Raw genomic sequence first — 24,395 nt, forward strand, 5'->3', positions numbered from 1 at the left:
CCCGATTATCAGGTTTCTAGCTTTTATCTCCAAAGTGGCTTAAACTTCTTCTCTGTTAAAAACTCAACTTGAAGTTTGTTCTAATGATACTCTTGGCAAAATTTCAACACCTTATAAACTGCTTACTTGAAAATAAATAAGCTATATTTCATTGTAATGCTCTGACTTCTGTTAAGACAGACCACATCTGGGTCTATTATATATAACACATATTTTTACATATATTATATGCACACACATACACACCACTATAATTCTAGAGCCAAAGGCCATGCCTGGCATGTATTAGGCACCAAACATATTTGCATTTTATAAATGAATCCTTGAGATGAAAAATTTCTTGGGTGGCTGCTTAGACTGCTTATGGAAATAGACCTTCATTCTCACATATCCCAGTTACACAGTTGTGAAGCCTGAGGCATTATAAACATTTGTTAATTGAAGATTAAGCATGTTTCACATGTTGATGCTGGTTTCCTCAAATATTCCTTTGAGATCTGCTTTTCTTTCACCTCCTTGCTTGTTATTTGGAGCCTTCTCCCCCACCCTACCCCTCTCTCATTTTTATAATTTCATTGGGGGTTTCATATATAAGATCATCCCAAAGTGAAGTCGCTCAGTCGTGTCCGACTCTTAGCAACCCCATGGACTGCAGCCTACTAGGCTCCTCCGCCCATGGGATTTTCCAGGCAAGAATACTGGAGTGGGTTGCCATTTCCTTCTCCTGATCATCCCAAGCACACTGGAATTCCACTGTTGCTACGAGGTGTCCAGTAAGTCACTGGGGACTCAGGGCTTCCATTTTCTTTCTTGTAATAGGTCTCAGGGATTCAGTATGTATGCCTTTCTTCTTGACCTCTTCATTAATGTTAGATCAGACTGAGGGTGAAACATAGGTAGTGATGTAAGACATATCGCTTTAATGTTCATTACTACAGTATTACTTTATAAACAAAGTGGCTTAAAATGATAAATCACTTGGGAAATGTTGAGGTTTTAATAAGTATGCAATGCTGTAGAATAATTTTTAATTTTAGTTAAATTTAGTTTAATTTTGGAGAAGGCAATGGCACCCCACTCCAGTACTCTTGCCTGGAAAATCCCATGGACGGAGGAGCCTGGTAGGCTGCAGTCCATGGGGTCGCTAAGAGTCGGGCATGACTGAGCGACTTCACTTTCACTTTTCACTTTCATGCATTGAAGAAGGAAATGGTAACCCACTCCAGTGTTCTTGCCTGGAGAATCCCAGGGACGGGGGAGCCTGGTGGGCTGCTGTCTCTGGGGTCGCACAGAGTCGGACACAACTAAAGTGGCTTAGCAGCAGCAGCAGTTTAATTTTAGTTAAATTTTTAAAATCTCAATGTATACCATAGCAGTGCTTCTCAAACTTGAAAATGAAAATGAATCACTGGAGATTTTGCTAAAATGTACATTCTGATTCATTAATCTGGGGGTAGTGCTAAGATGCTATATTCCAAATAAGCCTCCAAGTGATGTTGATCCTGCTGATAATTACATTTTGAGTAGTAAAGTTCTAAAGTGTATATGTTATATAAAGGTACCATATTGATACAATATAATGTAAAATGAGGCATATTTAATACATTTTGATTTAAAATATAAAATTAAGTGATAACCACTCTTAGATGGATAGATCTTTTAAATTCTTAAATATATCTCCCTCCAAAAAAGACAACTGAATGGATACAAAAGTACTGAGAAGGTTAACTATAGAGCAGTGGCTGTTAACTTTGGCTGCACACTGAACAATCACCTGGGAACTTTAATAAACTTTAGCAAATACTGCTATCAGCCCATCCAGATTCTGGCTTTATTGGCCTGGAGTGCCAATAAAACTCTCCACTAGTTATTTCTAACACACAACCAACAGGGAAACCTTTGGCCTTCAGCCTTTACCCCTGCTTTCCCACGTGATAAATGAGGATGACACTGCATCTTTAAAATCAATAATGGTTTATTAAATAAACATTTCTGGACCTCAGACTATATTAGATGATAGGGAAACAGAATTATATAACCTCCTGCCTCTGCCCTTAGATATTTTGCAATTTAGTTAAGAATGTGAGGAGAAAGGACTTCTGAGGTGGATGGGATAAACTCTGGTTCCCTGAGCTTTCTAGGGCCAGCACATGACCTCTTATCAGTAGATTTCAACCTTATCTACATATTAGACAGGCAGTAATTAAAACAGGGTCTCTGGGAGAAGGGACCAGGCATTAGTATTTTAGAGTTCCCCATGTGATCCCTGTGTGAAGACAACATTGAGAACAGTCCTAAGACAGCTGGGGTCCAATGGGATTCTGAGAGTCTGTCAAAGGAACAGAAGGTCCACACTGTTCTCATTCCTCCCACTGAAGGTGAGTCATTTTTCTCTGTTCTTCTGCCCTTACTAATGCCTCCAATCCCTTCAGTTTAAATTACACTACCCTATGTCCCCATTATTTTTTTTCACATGAATTTCCTATTCAATGCAAGTCATGTGCTTAGGCAGGAAATATGATCAAGGTATGTCTGTATAGGGAAGATTATTCACTGATAGTAGAAAATACTAAAATGCAGGAGTGGAAGCTCCTTTTTCTACTCACTGACCTGATACTGCTCTGCCCTCACTTATCAAGTAGTGAGCTGACAGTAATAAGCACTACCAAGGATCTAAATGGGTGTTTAGAAGGGCTTGAAGGTTTTTGTGGACATACAGTATTTCATTGTCTTAATTATTTGAAAATTAATACAAATATATGATTATTGTCACATATAAAGGGTAAGATCTGTGATTCATTTAGCTCAGTGACCCCCAACAGACCTGCTGTGGAAAGCATCGGTCTACTCCTTCTATTTGGAAACTTCGAATCTTTGGAAAACAAGGACAGACGTGTATTTTTTAGCATTAAGATCGTGAGGTTTTTTGTTTTGTTTTGTTTTTATTTTGGCAGCTCTGGATCTTGGTTGCAGCATGCAGAATCTTTAGTTGCAGCATGAGAACTATTAGATGTGGCATGTGGGATCTAGTTTCCTAACCAGGGATCGAACCCACGCCCTCTGCTTTGGTACAGTGTGGAGTTTTAGCAACTGGACCACCAGGGAAGTCCCTGCGGCGGCGGCGGCGGCTGCGGCGGCTGCTGCTGCTGCTGCTGCTGCTGCTACTACTACTACGTCACTTCAGTCGTGTCCGACTCTGTGCGACCCCATAGACGGCAGCCCACCAGGCTCCCCCGTCCCTGGGATTCTCCAGGCAAGAACACTGGAGTGGGTTGCCATTTCCTTCTCCAATGCAGCAAAGTGAAAAGTGAAAGTGAAGTCGCTCAGTCGGGCTCAGTCGTGTCTGACTCTTAGCGACCCCATGGACTGCAGCCTACCAGGCTCCTCCGTCCCTGGGATTCTCCAGACAAGAACTCTGGAGTGGGCTGCCATTTCCTTCTCCAATGCATGAAAGTGAAAAGTGAAAGTGAAGTCGCTCAGTCGTGTCCGACTCTTAGCGACCCCATGGACTGCAGCCTACCAGGCTCCTCCGTCCATGGGATTTTCCAGGCAAGAGTACTGGAGTGGGGTGCCATAGCCTTCTCTGAGGGAAGTCCTTAATATAGTGTTTTTATTACTTTAGAAATATCTGCTGAATGAATGAAGTCAAATTTAATAGTTAGGAATATTTCTACCCCTGTCTTCACAAACACCTTGTTTTCAAAAGGACCTAACCACTAATTAATTTTTTAATGTGCTATTAAAAACAATATGTTTAAATAAACTTTAATTTTAGAACTGTGTTAAGTTTACAGAATTATTAGGAAAATAGTACAGAGTTCCCATATACCTCATGCCCAGATATTGTTAACATCTTACATTAGTGTGATAACATTTGTCATAATTAATGAACCAATATTGATACATTATTATTAACTGAGGTCCATGCTTTATTCAGATTTATTTAGGTTTATTTTTCCTAATGACCTTTTCCTGTTCCAGCTGTCCTGTCTCCTTAGGCTCCTCATGGCTGTGTCAGTTTCTTAGCCTTTCCTTGTTTTTGATAACCTTGACAGTTTTGAGAATCACTGGCTAGATATTTTATAGAAAATCCCTCAGTTGGGATTTGTCTGATGTTTCATCATGGTTAGACTGGGGTTATGAATTTTGGGGAGGAAGACTTTAGAGGTAGAGTGCCATTCTCATCACACCATATCAGTGTTACACTCTATCACACTTGTCACACTGATTGATGTTAATCTTGATGACCTGGCTGGAAATGGTATTTATCAGGGTTTGTCACTGTGAAGTTTCTCTTTTTTTCTCCCATGTCATACTGTACTCTTTGGAAGAAAGTCACTATGCACAGTCCACACTTAAGGGCAAAGTTGGCTATTCTAGGCTTTTTGTCTTTCCACATAAATTTTAGAATCAGTTTGCCAACATCTACAAAATAGCTAGCTGGGAGGTTGACTGGGACTGCATTGAATCTATAGATCAAGTTGGGAAAACTGACATCTTAAAACAATATTGAGTCTTCCAATCTATGAGTATAGAATATGTTTTCATTTATTTATATCTTTGATTTTCTTCTTCTGTGTCTTATATTACCTAGATATAAGTCTCATACATATTTTGTTAGATTTTTACCTAAGCATTTAATTCAGGGAGTATTATTATAAATGGTATGGTTTTTAATTTCAAAGTCCAATTTTTCATTTCTGGTATATAGGAAAGCAGTTGGCTTTTGTATATTACCTCTGTAGCCTGCAGCCCTGCTATGATTGCTTATTGGTTCCAGGAATTTAAAAAAATTCTTTGGAATTTTCTACATAGATAGTCATATCATCTTCAAATAAATATCATTTTACTTATTCCTTCCCAATATTTCATTTATTGCCATTTCTTCCCTTATTACATTAGTTAGGATTTCTAATACAGTGTTTAATAGAAGTGTTAAGAGAGGCTGTCCTTGCCTTGTTCTCAATTTTATGGGTAAATTGTTCATTTTCTCAGTATTAAGTATAATGTTGTTGTGTTAGTTGCTCAGTCGTGTCCAACTCTTTGCAACCCCATGGATGGTAGCCCACCAGGCTCCTCAGTTCATGGGATTCTCCAGGCAAGAATACTGGAGTGGGTTGCCATTCCCTTCTTCAAAGTATCATGTTACCTGTAAGTATTTTGTAGATGTTCTTTATCAAATTGAAGGTGTTTCCCCCTATTCCTAGTTTGCTGAAGGTTTTTATCATGAAGGTGTGGTATAAATATTTCTACAAAAATAAAAGAAAAATCCTACCTCCTTAATAAATCAATTTGTTTTTCCTACCTTCAAGTTTTATTGATTTATAATAAATAAAATATACTCATATAACAGGGGAGAGATTATACAATGTGTAATTATGTAAACTTGGGTAAACTACAGTTGCCCCAGGCATACATAATATTATATTTGGTGATTATAATGTAAATTTAATTTTGTATATTGCTTTTTCCGCTTAAAGTTATAGCATAGGCTATTTTCAGTGTTCCTTTACAGATTTTAAAATCACATTTTTAAGTGTCTCCAAATTCAATCTCTATAATTCACTCATTAATTCATTTCAAATCATTTATTAAGCATCCATTATATATCAGGTTGGGAAGATATATACTTTCTGGAGTAGGAAAGGGCAACCTACTTCAGTATTCTGGAAAATTCCATTGTCAGAGGAGCCTGGCGAGCTACAGTCCACGGGGTTGCAAAGAGTCAGACACGACTGAGTGCGAGCGCACACACACACACACACACATCATAAATACAAAAAATAAGGCACAAACTCTACTTTTGGGTACCTCACAGTCATAGTAACAAATGTAGACTACTGTGTATTCTAAGTCACCTTGATGGCAATATGAGCAGAGAGTTTTGGCAGTTTGGAGGTTGAATGGGGGCATTTAACTCAGTGGAGAGAACAAGAAATACTTCTTTAGAGAAGTCATATTTGATGGGACTCTTGAATGACTGATAAAAATTTTCCAAATGAAGAAGCAGTAGTATTACAAAAGTTTAAAGTTGTAAAAGAGTCTAGAATGTTTCAAAAACAACTTAATGACTCAGAACCTTGAAGTTAATTGAGGGAACAATAAATGAAGATAATAAAGTAGATTAGGATTGTGCAACATGCTGAGTTTTAGAATAAGAAATCTGGTTTCCCACATGGAATCAGTGGGAGCCAGTAAGCAGTGGGCTGACAGGTCTGCTTTGAATTTAGCAGGATACTTAAGAAGTGGTGTGGAAGATAATTTCTACATCATACTGAGATCATAATTTATTAAACCATTTGTCTATTGGGGGAGGGGCCATTTTAAGTGATTTCTAATTAATAGCTATTTTAAACTATAAATTGAATATCTTCATGCATTTGATTTTATATTATTTTGCAATTTTCCTTACAACAAATTTTTATAAGATAAAAATATCTTATTCAACTCTTTTTGAAATGAATTTGATGTATTTCATTTGTTTGTTATGCATTATGTGAAATTTACTTCTTTTTTCTATATGTACCTTTCTCAAGGTAATTCAGCATACATCTATTAAATATCTACTAAGTGCTATTTATAATTCTATATACTGTAGGAAAGATCATAAATATAAGTCAAGGGGTTTACAATCGAATTGGGGAGATAAAGAATGTATAAACTATAAGACATTATGGAGGTCCCTGAATCCTAAACTGAAAAACAAACTATAGAAAATGGAGCCGCATCCAAAAGTTTAATTAGAGAAGAGATACAGCCATACCCTAGAAAGAACACTTTGGTTGAAATTTGTAGGATAGGTTAGAAGAGACTTGAAAAGAGACTTGTGAAAACATTATTAGCAGCCAACAAGAATGAGATCCTGAAGTACAGGGGAAAGAAATGGGAATGATCAATTCGGGATTCTGAAATTCAAAAATTCTTCTCTAAAAACCAGGGGAAAATCATCTCTAATGTGGGCAAAGTCAATGAACACTCTCCTTTATGGCCCTTGAATGCTCAGTAACACCCAACATCCAAATATCTGTTTGTTTATGGAAAAAAGGGAGGACTCTCTCTGCATGATAAACAACCTTTTGTTGTTTAGTCTCTTAAGTCATGTGGACTCTTTTGCAATCCCGTGAACTGGCAGGCTCCTCTGTCCGTGTGATTTCCCAAGCAAGACTGCTAGGGCAGATTGCCATTTCCTTCTCCAGGGGATCTTCCAACCCAGGATTCGAACCTGTGTTTTCTGCATTGGTAGGCAGATTCTTTACCACTGAGCCACCAGAAAAGCCCCAAAAAGGAAGTGCATGGGTGTGTGCTCAGTCGTGTTGGAATCTTTGTGATTCCATGGACTTTAGCCCACCAGGATCCTCTGTCCATGGGATTTTCCAGGCAAGAATGCTGGAGTGGGTTGCCATCTCCTACTCCAAGAGATCTTTCCCACCCAGGGATCGAACCCACATCTCTTGCACTGGCAGGCAGATTCTTACCACTGGGCCACCTGCAAAGCCCAGAAAGGGAAAAGGGGGTCTAAGTTGGTTAAGGTAATTGACCATAATCAAAACAATTTTAAAAAGAGTTGAAAAATCATCATTTGTGATGTTTCAGTGAAGGCTAATATAGCTGTCTGGATAGATACTGTGCTATTTTATGTGGTCAGTACAACACCCCTGTTTGTGTATGCTAAGTCACTTCAGTCATGTTCAATTCTTTGCAACCCTATGGACTGTAGCCCACCATGCTCCTCTGTCCATGGGATTATCCAGGCAAGAATACAGGTGTGGGTTTCCATGCCCTCCTCCAGGGCATCTTCCTAACCCAGGGGTTGAACCTGTGTCTCTTGCGTCTCCTGCATTAGCAGGCAGATTCTTTATCCCTGAGCTACCTGGGAAAATCTTGAGGATTTTGCTAAAAAGGCAGGTTCCAATTCAGTAGGTCAGGGTGGGGCCTGAGATTCTGCATTTCTAACAGTCTCCCAAGAGATATCTCTGCCTGCTAGTTCACAGATCATACTTCAGGTAGCAAGGATCTAGAGTAGTGATTCTCAAATACAGTGTATTTGTTGGGCATTAAATGGTTCTGAGACCAATGCCAGTGTGTGTGGGTGTGTATGTGCATGGGTGGGGGATGGTCCCCAGACACCAACAAACAACGTTCAGATACTAGCAAGATGTCCAAGAATTAAACTCTATTCTATTTACCCAGAGATAGTTTCCGATTCCACAAATTGAGAGCTCAGTCCTACAAGACTGCCCCCTCAGCCCTTCTGTAGACACCAAGTCATAAACTCAGGTTATTACCAGTGCTTCTGACGAACTGGCTGCAGTTTGGAGATTCCAGTGACCCCTCCTTGGACTTTGGACTTCAGATGCCAGTCGTTATCAGGTTGTTACCTATACTTCTGACCAACTGGCTATAAATCAGAAATTCCCATGACCCTTTCCTTGGGTTTGCTTAATTTGCTAGAGCAGCTCACAGAACACAGAAAACCCATATACTCACTAGACTACCAGTTTCTTATAAAGGTATGTAGCTTGGGAACAGCCAAAGGGAGAGATGCACAGGGAAAGGACACTGAGCTTCCATGCCCTCTCTAGGCATGCTGCTCTCCTGATCTTTTCAGGTTCATCAATCTGGAAGCTCCCTAAATCCTACTCTTTTGGGTTTTTATGGCGGCTTCATGACATAGGAATGATTAATTAAATCACTGGGCATTGGCTACTGATTCAACTTCCAGTCTCTCTCCCCTCCCCAGAAGTCAGAAGGGGGCAACTGCAAGTTACAACCCACAGGGTTTGCTCCATTGGTAACCAGGCCCACCATTATTTGCTTTCTAAGAGTCACCATACTAACACAACAAAAGACTTTAATCACTCTCAACACTTGGGAAATTACAAGAGTTTTGGGAGCTCTGAGCTAGGAACTGTGGTAGAAAGACCAAATATATATGAGAAATATATTTTGACCATCTGGATGACCAAATATATATTTCTTATAAATCACAATATCACAGACATTTAATTTATTTCATTTTTATATTACAAATAATGTGATCAACATACATTAACATAAATTTTTGTCTGAATAATGAATCTTTTTTTAAATGGCTAAGTGTCAAGGGTTTTCATATTCTTGCCACATTACTCTCCAGAAAACATTGTACTGAGATTTCATTTTTGCTAACACTGAATAATTGTCTTTTAAATGAGTGAAAATAAGGTAAAACAGGAACACATAGTGGACAGAATTATAAATTAGTACAGTGTTTCCTGGAGAACAGGGTTGCAAGTACATGAAAAACCTTGAAACTAGTACTCAGATGGGAGTCTCTTGTCATTTTAATCAGGTGACAACTAAGACTGGACATATACTATGACCTCTTTGCTTCCATGTTTAGAACATCAGCTGGGATAACTAGGACTTCTGGGGGCTGGCTGCACATCTCTGTATCACAAACATGCTCTTCATGTGGATAGCTTGGGCTTCCTCACAGGATGATGGTCTCAGGGTAGCTGGACTTGTTACACGGCTGCTGACTTCTACGAGAGGAAGCTTTCTAAGGAACCCAGGTGGAAGCGGCAAGACTACTTAGCACTTAGTCTTGGAAGCCATTCAGTATCATTCCAACTGCATGCTGTTGGTCAAAAGCAAGTCATAAAGACAACTCCGATTCAAGGGGAAGAGACAGCTCGAGGGTGCAAATCCTGGGAGATATAAAGGGATGTGTGTGTATAACTTTTTTTTTCTAATTGGCGTTGCAGATAACTTTTCAAATGTTAATTGGCTGTTTATAAACCATGACCTTAATTCTCAAGCTGCTATGAATGCTTTTTATTTACTGCAGGAAGAACCTGAAGAAGGAAGGGCAAGTATTTACAAGTCAGTGATCATCAACACTTCTAAGGAGATGATGTGCTTCAGTGACTATCCCATCCCAGATCATTATCCTAACTTCATGCACAACTCCCAGGTCCTGGAGTATTTCAGGATGTATGCCAAAGAATTTGACCTTCTAAAGTACATTCGATTTAAGGTAGGGAATTTTGTGGGTATCTCTGTGTTTGAAGTTGTTTGCAAAGTAAATGAATAATGTGGTTTCATTTAGCAGTGCTTATGTGTAGCTTGGTTTGATATGCTCATGTATCTATGCAATAGACTCCACACGGTGTCTTCTCTCTGACTGAAAAGTATCAGTGGGAAAGTCCCTTTTCTATGTATTTTGACTACAGATCCAGGAAGCAACCTTCATTTCATTGCCTTCATTCTGTATCATTTGATTACAATAAACAAATGAGAACTGACAGGTATGGACACTTTGAAACCTTCTGGTGCCACAGTTTGTTCCACAACTTGCCACTTAGCCTTTTATGCTTTCTGAAGTGCTTTCCAATGCATTTTTTATGTGACAATAACAACCTCATGAATTAGTTATTGAACAGTTATGAGAAAGCAAATAAGTCAACTCTGGTGTAGAGGAAAGAACACTGAATTGGGAAAAAAGTCTTAAGTTTTATTCTGCTGCTAATCTGCTTGTGACTTCGGGCAAGTAAGTTCCTCAACTTTGATGTGTCTTAGTTTTATTTGTAAAACAAGATGATTGTAGTATATCACCTCCTTGGTTCCTTCCTGCTGTAAAATCTTCCATGATATTTCTATCATTTTAAGCCATGACCATAAAAGAACCAGTATTTCTGACAGCTGGCAAAAAGCCCAAATCTTCTACTTTCTGATCATTCTACTAAATCATGCCTTTTTCTATTTAACAACAAAATTAAAATGGCAATATCCAGTGACGACTTCCAAAGTCAGTCATTTACAGCCTAGTGGTGCTTCTCTTCACTTGTTAAAAACACTTAGGTTTGTTATCACACTAAGCAGTGAAGAAACAAATACCAAAAAAACAAAACAAACAAAAAAACAGTGATTTAACAGTCTTAAATACAGAGTTACAGGGTGATAAATGCCCTGAGATCTATACACTGCAGCTCAGAGGTGGGACACTTAACCCATCAGAGCTTGAGTTATCAGGTACCAAGGACGTTTTCTTAGAGGAGATAATACCAAACTAAATGTTGAAGGGTGAGTATCTCCAAATGAAGAAAGCATAAAAGGATGGTTCAGGCAGAAGCACCAGCCTGTGTAAAAGTAAGAACATGCTGCTGCTGCTGCTGCTAAGTCTCCTCAGTCGTGTCCGACTCTGTGCGACCCCATAGAGGGCAGCCCACTAGGCTCCTCTGTCCCTGGGATTCTCCAGGCAAGAATACTGGAGTGGGTTGCCATTTCCTTCTCCAATGCATGAAGGTGAAAAGTGAAAGTGAAGTTGCTCAGTCGTACCCGACTCTTAGCGACCCCATGGACTGCAGCCTACCAGGCTCCTCCATCCATGGGATTTTCCAGGCAAGAGTACTGGAGTGGGGTGCCATTGCCTTCTCCGAAGAACATGCTAGAGAGGAACTATAAATAATATAGGATCACTTGGGTATATAAGAGTGGTATCTCTATCAGTCCACCAAGACATTATGGTCATAAATCCTAGAAGCATATAGGACATACTCTTAATGTTTCCTTAGACTAAGTAGAGTAACCCGTATTTGTTTTTAAAGCTAAAAACTATACCACTGACTATCCCATCTTGTATCTTCTTTCTTTCTAGTTATTTGTAAAATGGGCATTTATGGGAGTCAAAGAAGTTCATTTACACAAAACATGAGCCACTGAGATGTTTTTCTACTCTATTAGGAAAGGGAGCCTTATTAGCTCAGTCACACATTTAAGACTAGACAGTGAGAACAGAACTTGAGATAAGAAGGCATCAGAAGATCTCAGGATGTCTGGGAGTATGGGGAGGAATAGGCATTTAGTGCATCAAGTGTCTTAGAAACACAAGAGAAGCCCAAATTTTATTTAAGTATCATATTGCCTTAGGGTATGGTCCAGGGCATATGGTCCAAGAAGGGCTTCCCAGGTGGCACAGTGGTGAAGAATCCACCTGCCAATGCAGGAGACACAGCAGACTTCGATCCCTGTGTCAGGAATATCCCCTGGAGGAGGAAATGGCAACCCACTCCAGTATTCTTACCTGGAAAATCCCGTGGACAAAGGAGCCTGGTGGGCTACAGTCCAGGGGATCGCAAAGAGTCAGACATGATTGAGTGACTGAGCATACACACGTGCATGGCCTAATAAAACTAGTAATTTGCACTTTTCTCAGAGAAGGCAATGGCACCCCACTCCAGTACTCTTGCCTGGAAAATCCCATGGATGGAGGAGCCTGGTAGGCTGCAGTCCATGGGGTCGCTAAGAGTCAGACATGACTGAGCGACTTCACTTTCACTTTTCACTTTCATGCATTGAAGAAGGAAATGGCAACCCACTCCAGTGTTCTTGCCTGGAGAATCCCAGGGACAGGGGAGCCTGGTGGGCTGCTATCTATGGGTCGCACAGAGTCGGACACGACTGAAGTGACTTAGCAGCAGCAGGAGAGGACAGTGCAACATTAATTTGCCAACTCGTTTGAATTAGGTTGCCTCATGAAAGTTTTCTCACTCTGACCAAGGCGGTGGTGGTTGTGATGGTTTAGTTGCTAAGTTGTGTCCTACTCTTGTGATCCCATGGACTGTAGCCCGCCAGACTCCTTTGTCCATGGGATTTTCCCAGGAAAGAATACTGGAGTTGGTTGCCATTTCCTTCTCCAGGGGATTCTTTCCAACCCAGGGATCAAACTCTGGTCTCCTGCATTGCAGGCAGAATCTTTACCAACTGAGGCATGGCCCAAGAAAAGTAGTCATTTGTACTTTTCTAGAAGGAGAAGATAGTGCACCGTTAGTCTGCCAACTCTGTTTTATTTAGCTTGCCTCGTGAAAGTTTTCTCACTCTGACCATAGCCCCAAACAAAAATAGTTCTTATTTGTAGAGTATGAAAATCAAATATCCCTGCCTTAGCCCTCTTATGTGGTATCAGCCCTTTCGTGTAACCCCCTGCAAAGACACACCTGTCAGGGAAGATGACCACTGCGTATCTGTGGCTACAGTCCCCCGTGGTGATCCCTTTTCTTCTTAGACCATTGTTTGCAGTGTGAAGAAGCAACCTGATTTCCCCACTTCGGGTCAATGGGAGGTGGTCACGGAATCTGAAGGGAAAAAGGAGGTGTATGTCTTCGATGGAGTTATGGTTTGCACTGGCCATCACACCTATGCTCACTTACCCTTGGAAAGCTTCCCTGGTAAGTACCTACTAAGCAGGAAGACCCTTGAACCATGCCTGTGACCTGGTCCCTAAAGAATGGTCTGAGTGATTCCTACCTTGGGATGAAATAAGGCTTATCCTAATTCTGCATATTCTCCTGAAAAATGTTGTGGTAACTTGTATTAATAATATTTGGGAGGTAGAAATAACAGTAACATGGGGGTCTAGAGGAAAATTAGAAGGCTTTATATTTAGTTTCACAATGATTATAGTTTTTCTAAGGATAAAAAGAGTTGATCTGCATTAGACTGAACGAGGGTTTTAAAAAAATTTTATTGGAGTATAGATGATTTAAATATTGTGTTTTGAAAAGTTTCTGCTATATAGCAAAGTGAATCATATATCCACTCTTTTTAAGATTCTTTTGCCACATAGGTCATTACAGAGTATTGAAAAGAGTTCCCTGTGCTATACAACAGGTCCTTATTATTGCTGTTAGTTGTCAAGTTATGCCAGACTCTTTTGCGACCCCGTAGACTGTGGCCCACCAGGATCCTTTATCCATGGGATTTCCCAGGCAAGAATACTCAAGTCAGTTGCCATTTCCTTCTCCAGGGCATCTTCTCAACCAAGGAATTGAACCCATGTTTCCTGCATTGGCAGGTGAATTCTTTACCACTGAGCCACCAGAGGCCCCTTATTAGCTGTCTATTTACAGTGCTGTGTATATGCCAATCCCCATGTCCCAGTTTATCACTCCCCCACTTTTCCTCCCTATAGAAAAGTTTGTTTTCTATAACTCTTTCTGTTTTGTAAACAAGTTCATCTGTGCAATTTTTTTAGACTCCACATATAAGAGATACCATATGATATTTGTCTTTCTCGGACTTACTTCACTCAGTTTGACAACCTTTAGGGGCATCCCTGTTGCTGCAAATGACGTTATTTTGTTCTTTTTCATAACTGAGTAATATCTCATTGTATAAATGTACCACATCTCTTTATCCTGAATGAAGGCTTTTTTTTTTTTTTTTTTTAGCAATGGAGGAAACAAACAGAAATATTGAGTTTCTAAGCAAGAAAATAAAGCTTAAAGAAAGAGTTAAATTACAGTCTTTGGCCTGGATTTTCATTTTGAGGGGAAAAAAATACCATATATGTGCTCAGTTGCTCAGTTTTCAACTCTTTGTGTTACCACTGGAGTGGGTTGCCATTTCCTCCTCCAGGGGATATTCCCAGCCTAGGGATTGAACCCATGTCTTCCTGCATTGCACATGGATTCTATGTATACTCTAGAGTATATAAAAACATATATACTACAATTGAAATGGAAGTAGGTATTTACAGAAGATGAAGAGAGGGTGGGGTGGGCAAAATAGGTAAAGGGGATTAAGAAATACAAACTACTAATTATAAAATAAGTCACAAGTAATATAATATACAGCACAAAGAATGTAGTCAAAATACTATAACATTGTTAGAGAAGAAAATGGTAACCCACTCCAGGGTTGTTGCCCAGAGAATCCAATGGACAGAGGAGCCTGGTAGGCTGCAGTCCGGAGGGTCACAAGGAGTCTGACACAACTGAGCATCTAAACCACTATAATATTGTAATAAGTTTGAATGTTGCATAATCTATAAAATATCAAGTTACTATGTTATACATCTGGAACTGATATAAGTCAACTACAAAAAAAAAAAAAAGAAGAAGAAGAAGAAGATGAAAAGACAAGAGAATGTTTTCTGAAGTAGTTTGGATTTGTGAGTCCACAAGTCCAAAATACAAACAGATCCTGAGGTAAGCAGACTACTTATGGTAAGGAAATCACAAGGTTTGACTCTGGGGCTATGGGAAAAGAAAACAGGCAAAAATATTTAAAAAGGTGACAGTGTGCTTGAATAAAAGGAGAACACATGGAGAATGTATGCATAAACTCTACACACTGCAAAAAAATTGAATGACCATTACCCATTAATTATTTTTCCTTCTCTTGTAGGAATTGAGAAGTTCAAAGGACAATACTTCCATAGTCGAGATTATAAGAATCCAGACAGTTTCACTGGAAAGAGAGTCATTATAATTGGCATTGGGAATTCTGGAGGGGACCTGGCAGTGGAAATTAGCCACAGGGCCAAACAGGTTTGAATTAGTAAAATTATTTACTTTGCTTCACCAAGGAAGCTGCAGGACCCAACGGAGTGTATATACCTGCACAAGCCCATCAGTGCCAATGGCAAATGTAGGGATTGGTTTTGTAGCCTCAATTGGCAACATCATGATTGATGATGTGACTGAGCCAGGTTACAAGTTAAGATTTCCATCATTTATCTGGCCTCACTCTAAGGAATTCAGTTATGACCAAGGACTGTGCCCATAATCGCTCTCAGCTGTCTCTTCGGAGGGTGCTTCTGGCTTTGAAGAAGACCAAGTGATTGCTGGGAGAGCTTGTTAGAATGCAGCATCCAGTGTGGACCACCTGTTGGCCAGCAGAAGTGCTATGCTCTTATTTTGAAGGAAAGTGTACTGGGTCATTGAAAGCTTTTCACTCATAGGCTGGTAGGGGAATTTTCCCCTTCACTCTTCTTCACTCCCCAAATGAAAAAAAAAAAAAAGGCAGTCTAATCCTCTAAAGACAACAGACATCAGTATGAAAAGCATCCACATTGTAGCACGTGCAAGCAGCTCTCCCCAGCTTCCGTGTACAATTAGTTAACATAGAATTACATCCACAGTAAAGCCATTTCTATGTCCTTGAGGGTTTTTTGATTGTTCTTTATTTTATTTTTTTTTTTGTATCATAGATTTTGAACTGGGAAGAAAGTATCTTCATTATAAATTCCTAGAAAAAGACATCATTGTCTTTCTGGAATCATAAAGATTCATGTCTTTATGGAATCATAACTTTTTTGGCATAGTTAAATGCCTGGTTGTTCTTCAGTAACTTTAATTAAACATACATTTTAAATTACTTTTGAAAAAAATTACTTTAAAAATAGAAGTTTAATGCCACAACTTTGTTAAATAACCTTTACCCAGAAATTCCATTCAATAACACTTTTTCTCAGGTTTATCCCCATCTATTGCCACAAAACTGATTTTATATGTTACTCCATGAATTAATTCAATAAGCATTTAATAGGAAACAGTTATGTAAATAATAAAGGGTAAAAATGTATGTGGGTGATGTGATAAAAGAATTTTCAAAGTATGTGGTAGGGACCCAAGGCATGAGCTTTCTTTAATACCATTGGCTTGTTAAATTGTCAGCTATAGAGAAGCTTGGCCTTACAAGCACTCAGTTCAGTTCACTCAGTTGTGTCTGACTCTTTGCAACCCTATGAATCACAGCACGCCAGGCCTCCCTATCCATCACCAACTCCCAGAGTTCACTCAGACTCACGTCCATCAAGTCAGTGATGCCATCCAGCCATCTCATCCTCTGCCCTTCTCCTCCTGCCCCCAATCCCTCCCAGCATCAGAGTCTTTTCCAATCAGTCAACTCTTCGCATGAGGTGGCCAAAGTACTGGAGTTTCAGCTTTAGCATAAGTCCTTCCAATGAATATTCAGGACTGATGTTCTTTAGGATGGACTGGTTGGTTCTCCTTGCAGTCCAAGGGACTCTCAAGAGTCTTCTCCAACACCACAGTTCAAAAGCATCAATTCTTTGGTGCTCAGCTTTCTTCACAGTCCAACTCTCACATCCGTACATGACCACTGGAAAAACCATAGCCTTCACTAGATGGACCTTTGTTGGGAAAGTAACATCTCTGCTTTTGAATATACTATGTAGGTTGGTCATAACTTTCCTTCCAAGGAGTAAGCGTATTTTAATTTCATGGCTGCAGTCACCATCTGCAGTGATTTTGGAACCCCAAAAATAAAGTCTGACATGGTTTCCACTGTTTCCCCATCTATTTCCCATGAAGTGATGGGACCGGATGCCATGATCTTCGTTTTCTGAATGTTGAGCTTTAAGCAACTTTTCACTCTCCACTTTCACTTTCATCAAGAGGCTTTTGAGTTCCTCTTCACTTTCTGCCCTAAGGGTGGTGTCATCTGCATATCTGAGGTTATTGATATTTCTCCCGGCAATCTTGATTCCAGCTTGTGCTTCTTCCAGGTCAGCGTTTCTCCTAATGTACTCTGCATATAAGTTAAATAAACAGGGTGACAATATACAGCCTTAATGTACTCTTTTTCCTATTTGGAACCAGTCTGTTGTTCCATGTCCAGTTCTAACTGTTGCTTCCTGACCTGCATATAGGTTTCTCAAGAGGCAGGTCAGGTGGTCTGGTATTCCCATCTCTTTCAGAATTTTCCACAGTTTCTTGTGATCCACACAGTCAAAGGCTTTGGCATAGTCAATAAAGCAGAAATAGATGTTTTTCTGGAACTCTCTTGCTTTTTTGATGATCCAGCAGATGTTGGCAATTTGATCTCTGGTTCCTTTGTCTTTTCTAAAACCAGCTTGAACATCAGGAAGTTCATGGTTCACATATTGCTGAAGCCTGGCTTGGAGAATTTTGAGCATTACTTTACTAGTGTGTGAGATGAGTGCAATTGTGTGGTAGTTTGAGCATTCTTTGGCATTGCCTTTCTTTGGGATTGGAATGAAAACTGACCTTGTCCAGTCCTGTGGCCACTGCTGAGTTTTCCAAATGTGCTGGCATATTGAGTGTAGCACTTTCACAGCATCATCTTTCAGGATTTGAAATAGCTCCACTGGAATTCCATCACCTCCACTAGCTTTGTTCGTAGTGATGCTTTGTAAGGCCCACTTGACTTCACATTCCAGGATGTCTGGCTCTAGGTGAGTGATCGCACCATTGTGATTATCTTGGTCATGAAGATCTTTTTTTTTTTTTGTACAGTTCTTCTGTGTATTCTTGCCACCTCTTCTTAATATCTTCTGCTTCTGTTAGGTCCATACCATTTCTGTTCTTTACTGAGCCCATCTTTGCATGAAATGTTCCCTTGGTATATCTAATTTTCTTGAAGAGATCTCTAGTCTTTCCCATTCTGTTGTTTTCCTCTATTTCTTTACAAGCACTGAGGAACCATAAATTGCCATAGAACAAGGCAGCAAGAGTGGGTTGAGGTAAGGTGGATATGTTTCTGATAAAGGTTTGTGACATATGTATTATTGTCACTATTTTATACATAGAGAAGTTTTTACTATTTTTTAAATAGAGGATAATTGCTTTATAATGTATTGGTTGAGAACTTTTTAACAGGAGGACTTAAACAAAAAAACATAAAACAAGGACTTCCCTGGCAGTACAGTGGTTAAGACTCCACTGCAGAGGGTGCGTGTTCAATCCCTGGTTGGGGAACTAAGATCCCACTTGCTGCATGGCATGGACAAAAAAAAAAAAAAAAGAAAACCCACAAAACATTGTACTTGCTGCTGCAGCTAAGTCATTTCAGTCATGTCTGACTCTGTGCAACCCCATAGATGGCAGCCCACCAGGCTCCCCCGTCTCTGGGATTCTCCAGGCAAGAACACTGGAGTGGGTTGCCATTTCCTTCTCCAATGCAGGAAAGTGAAAAGTGAAAGTGAAGTCGCTCAGTCGTGTCTGTCTCTTAGCGACCCCATGGACTGCAGCCCACCAGCCTCCTCCATTCATGGGATTTTCCAGGCAAGAGTACTGGAGTGGGGTGCTATTTCCTTCTCCACTTAAATAGCTTACAACTCTGGAAACTATCTCTAGAGAGTGTTATAATGTAGACAAAGTGATGCTTTTGCCAAGTAGCTGAATACCAAACTTTTATTAGCTCTGAATGTGGACTTGAGCCAGCAGATGACACAGAAAGAGTGACCAGCTCCCATGTTGTTCTACTTGCAATTTTCAGTTTTTCCCTTAAATAACTGAAACATTTCTTAAGCATAAGCTTTGGCGTAGGTAAGACTTAGGTTAGAAATTCAGCTCTACCACTTAGTAGCTATATGAGTTCAGGCAAATTATTCATCTTCTCCATGTTTCTCATCCATCAAATGGACATAACATTACCTACCTCAAGAGGTATTTATTTATTGATCAAATAAAAATACAGATAAAGGACCTAGTACAGTGACTTATGGGTTATAATTCTCAATAAATGGAAATGGTGATGATGGTATGTTGGGAACTAGAAGATATATCTGCTATACCTTCCACCTTGGAGAAAATTCATTTGGAAAGACAAAAATCAGAATACACAATGTTAAATATCAGTATAATTGATGTTTTTTTGTAATAATGCAAACAGTGTCAAAGGCCAAGAAAAGATTGAAGGTTTTAGATTAAATGATGTCCACTTGCTATCAGCTTTACTGTCCCCTGATTTTAAATGAGTTGGACAGGTGATAAGTGCTAGAGAAGTTCAGAAAATGGAGAGAAAATTATCAGCCAGAATGATCAGTGGTATCTTATGGAGGAGGGAGACTTGATTCTGGATCTTAGAAAGGAATAAGCTTTGTAGAATTTAGGGAATAGGGGGACTTTCAGGGAGGCATAATGACATTAAACAGAAATGCAGTGGTAGCTTACAGCAAGATATATTCTTGTTCAGTGAATATACCAATTTAATTGTAAGCTTAGTGTTTGAGAAGAAAATGGCAGGAAATTTAAATAAATAAAGAGATAGGCAGGGACTAAAAAGCCAGATTAATGAGTTTGAACTTCATCTTGAAAAAAATGGGCTCCCATTTCTTCAGAGAATGGCAAAAGCAAAAATTATTTTTTCCCCATCCCTCAGGTTTTCCTCAGCACCAGAAGAGGGGCTTGGATCATCAATCGTGTAGGAGACTATGGATATCCTTTTGATATACTTTTGTCATCTCGATTTAATCATTTGCTGAAGAAGATTACTGGTGAATCAGCAACAAATAGATATTTGGAAAAAAAGATTAACCAAAGGTTTAATCATGAAATGTTTGGCCTGAAGCCTAAACACAGGTACGTTCCAAGGCTTGGAGTTGGCAGGGATGGCCAAAACAAAGTATAAAGGCTGTGCCCACAGGCTAACAGTAGAGCTTATCTCTACCTGTACATGAAACAGATGCACAGAATCAGAAATCAGATTTCTACCTTGCCCCCACGGAAGTCCAAGATCTACTGGTCTGTAATTTTTGGTCTAGAATTCTCCTTGGCATTAATCATTTTATCATTCTCCAAGGTACGAGTTCTTTTTACATGATGCCCAACAGCAACAATAAAATGGTAGTAGAGGGCAGTGCATCCTTCACTCATCTAACAACCGAGCATCTAAGCCAAGCAGTAAACTGGCTTGAGAATACTGAGACTCAAGACCTAATAGTAATACTAACATCTTACCTTTTTGAAGACTTAATATAAGAGAAACATGGTGCTAAATGTGTTACATGCATGATATCATTTAGTCCTCACAGTAGCCCTATAGGTTGGTACTATTTTGATCTCCATTTTGCAAATATAAAAATTGACAATTAGAGAAACTAACTTGCCCGAGATCACATAAGCAATATATGAGAAATGGCTAGTTCTTTAAATACTCTAACAAGAAGACAGGTGGTAGAATATGATGTTATAAGAGAAATGCATGGAGATTATGAAGGACAGAAGTCTTCACACAGAAGTGGACTGTGATAGCATTTCCAGAGGGTGATTTTAAATGCTTTTTACTCCCTCCAACTTTTAATTTTTTTAATGTTTAGATTTACTTGCTATAAAATAGTAAGTACAATGAACACCCATATACCCTTCATTTAGGTTGACCTATTATTAACATTTCACTATATTTCCTTTCTCTCACTTTCTGGAGGTATATAGATCCATACATATATAGTATCTATATATCCATGCATGCATTCATACATTTTTTCCCTGACCTATTTGAGAGTAACTGCTGCTGCTGCTGCTGCTAAGTCGCTTCAGTCATATCCGACTCTGTGCGACCCCATAGACGGCAGCCCACCAGGCTCCCCCGTCCCTGGGATTCTCCAGGCAAGAACACTGGAGTGGGTTGCCATTTCCTTCTCCAATGCATGAAAGTGAAAAGTGAAAGTGAAGTTGCTTAGCCGTGTCTGACTCTGAGCAACTACTTGTAGTCAATAAGACACTTTACCCTACACTCTTTAGCATACATTACCTAAGAAAAAGGGCATTTTTCTACATAAACATAATATAATTACCACACTTAGCAAACTGAACATTGATAAAGTACCATTATCTATTGATAATATATTGCATATTCAAATTTCCCAAATTGTTTCAATAATATTTGTAGCTTTTTATTTTGGGGCCACACTGCGTGGCTTAAAGTGCAGAGTCCTAACCACTGGATCGCCAGGGAATTCTTTGTAGCTTTTTTATTTTTAAAATCTAGGATCCTGTCAGGTATTACACCATTGCATTCAGTTGTCATCTCTCTTTTGTCTCTCTTAATCTGAAATAATTCCCTATTTTTTACATGGATTTTTGTTTTTTTAAAGAATTGAAGCCATTTGTTTTGCAGGAAGTCTCTAAATTTGGACTTTCATAGTTGTTCTTCCTCTATTACATTTAGATTAAATGGTTCTGGTGCAAATACTCATAGGTTATCTTGTGCCTTCTTGGTGGATCACATCAGGAACCAAATGACAGCAGTTTATTACATATTAATGATGTTAAATTTGATCACATGGATTTGGTAGTAGCTACCAGGTTTCTCTTCTGTAAAGATATTTTTTTCCTTTGAAATTAATCAGTGGGATGATACTTAGAGAGTGTGTTTCCCAACAAACTTTCAGCCATTTATTTGACCCAATTATGGAAACTGTAGCATCCAAAACTTTGGGAATCACAAAAATAAACTGAGTCTTTATGAAATAATAGGAGATAGTCAAACAAATAGGGTAAGGAAGTAGCATTGTAATTATAAATACAAGGTCTTAGAATAGCAAAAAATATATTATGCTGTAAGACCTACACATAGTTTCGTTGGGCTGGACTATTAGGCAGAGACAGAAGAGTGCCTGAGTACATCTCCAGGTTCGCTGGAGATAAATAAAATAAAAAGTTTTGAATGAAGAAAGTCCAGAGCCATCATCGAAAGGTTTTAAGCAAGTGAGTGACATAATAATAATAAATACATTTTTTAACAATCTAGAACATAGATTGAAGGGGGATGGAGCAGGAGACCCTGAAGCCAACTATAACAGTCCAGGTGAAACAGAGAATGAGTAAAATGATTCTGAAGATGTTTAAAGGAGAAAGGGTGGCCTCAGTAACCAGATGTAAGACTCACAGTTCTGTGATTTGGGCAACAGTGTGGAATTGTGGTACTGTTAGTGAAAAGGAGTAAGTGTGGAGAGAAAGATGAAATGATGAGGTTGGAATGAGAACAGAATCACAAACCTAAAGGTTTGAGTCAAAGAATTACTAATGCAGCAAGTCGGTAATACTGTTTAAACAGACCAGTTCCTGGGAAGAGGCCAGCTCTGTCCGAACATGACAGGCTGAGGATTCTCAGAGCTTGTTAACACAGTCCAAATTCTGCAAACCTGTCATTTTTTTGTCACCTTATCCTATGCTATTTCTAGGAAACACTACTTACCATGCCCAGAGGATCTCAAGGGAGTTCATAAAAAACCATTTTGATATACATCCTAAAGTCCTAGGCTGCAGGACCTTAGGCAAGTCACTTAACTTCTTTAGTCCTCAGTTTCCTCATCTATAAAACCTGGATAATGGTAACTGTCCTGCCTCCTTCATTAGGTTTATGTTAATGTATGTAAAATCAATTTATAAATGTAAATTACTATACACATGTAGTTCATTATACAGTTTGGAAAATAGTGGTTCAAGACTACCTCCTGGGCCTTTGAAACCAAAATGAGGCTCAATAGGATGCTGATAATACAGTTCTGCAGACTTTCTGACATATGGATAGAAACCACAAGACTGTGGCCTTATTATGTCACCAAGAGCATTATTATTCTGTGAGAAACCATACATGTACTTTTCAAATAAGACCATTCTTCCCTTACTTCTCCAACATTTTCCCTTTCAATGCCTTCCACAGTCCAACATCTACTCTGAGATCATCCTTATCTTTATCAAGCTGGTATATATTAGACCCTTCCCAAATTTCATGAATAAAGGGAGACTATTGGCATATTGATTAACCGCCTCAATCAAAGCAGAATTTTACTTACATGGTAATGATTTCTCTCTCTCTCTCTCATGATCTCTCTCATTTCTCCTTCTTTATCATCATTCACAGAGCTCTCAGTCAGCATCCAACAGTAAATGATGACCTGCCAAACCGTATAATTTCTGGCTTTGTGAAGGTAAAAACAAATGTGAAGGAGTTCACAGAGACAGCAGCCATATTTGAGGACGGCTCCAGGGAGGATGACATTGATGCTGTTATCTTTGCTACAGGCTATAGCTTTGCATTTCCTTTTCTTGAAGATTCTGTCCAAGTAGTCAAAAACAAGGTATCCCTGTATAAAAAGGTCTTCCCTCCTAACCTTGAAAAGCCAACTCTTGCAATCATAGGCTTGATCCAGCCCTTGGGTGCCATTATGCCCATTTCAGAGCTCCAAGGACGCTGGGCCACTCAAGTATTTAAAGGTAAGTGACCATGTAAGATGATTACCTGATTACTTAGCAGTATGTTTAATTATATTTATGTTCTTGCTTATAAATAGCCAGATAGTATGTATGATTAAAACAGTGCCTGGCACAAAGTTAGTGCTCAAAAATTAATTGTTGAGGGAATATAAAGTAGTAATTTATAACCATGGACCTATAGCAAAATCTCCTGGGAAATTTTCCCAAAATAGGCATGTTTTGCTGGTGGTATTTTAGTTAATAAGTCTGAGATGGAGCTGATATAAAATCATTGAGAAAATGTTGCCCAGGTGATTATAATGTGTACTCCAGATTAAAATCCACTCTTCTAGATTTTAGAAAATGGATACATATTTGTGAAGCAGTCTTCTTTTATTATAGTTAGAGAAAGTCAAATATAGAAGTGCTGTGACTTGATTTCAGCAAAAAAATTAAGACCTGGTAAAGACTAGTCCAGAATATAGAAGATTCAGGCACTCAAATTCTCAATTTCCCCCTTTATATTCCCTTTTTCAGAAAGTTTTGGCTATGAGAACATGAGAAAAAACTGTAGGGTTTGGGATAGTAGGTTCAGTATGAATTAGCAGAATAATGTGGCTTCTAAAAGACTTAATTATACCTGATATCATTAAAAAACTATAATAT

The 24,395-nt window shown here is 39.1% G+C and overlaps 1 protein-coding gene across 4 annotated transcripts in view; it reads left to right on the top strand.

Moving 5' to 3' along the window:
• The window catches only part of FMO5 (flavin containing dimethylaniline monoxygenase 5), a 39,699-nt gene that overhangs the window by 2,830 nt on the left and 12,474 nt on the right, over positions 1 to 24,395 (top strand). For 3 of the 4 annotated variants that reach the window (XM_044944460.1, XM_006075834.3, XM_006075833.2), the window contains exons 3-7: positions 9,830 to 10,018; positions 13,046 to 13,208; positions 15,169 to 15,311; positions 19,912 to 20,111; positions 23,398 to 23,750. In XM_044944460.1, the coding sequence (XP_044800395.1) occupies positions 9,830 to 10,018; positions 13,046 to 13,208; positions 15,169 to 15,311; positions 19,912 to 20,111; positions 23,398 to 23,750 (1,048 nt within the window). Of the gene's footprint in view, positions 1 to 2,066; positions 2,379 to 9,829; positions 10,019 to 13,045; positions 13,209 to 15,168; positions 15,312 to 19,911; positions 20,112 to 23,397; positions 23,751 to 24,395 lie in introns of those variants that run through there. The other variant, XM_006075836.3, reaches the window with a different exon arrangement.

The sequence above is a fragment of the Bubalus bubalis genome, chromosome 6 (genome assembly GCF_019923935.1).
Source record: "Bubalus bubalis isolate 160015118507 breed Murrah chromosome 6, NDDB_SH_1, whole genome shotgun sequence".
NCBI classification, from domain to species: Eukaryota; Metazoa; Chordata; class Mammalia; order Artiodactyla; family Bovidae; genus Bubalus; species Bubalus bubalis.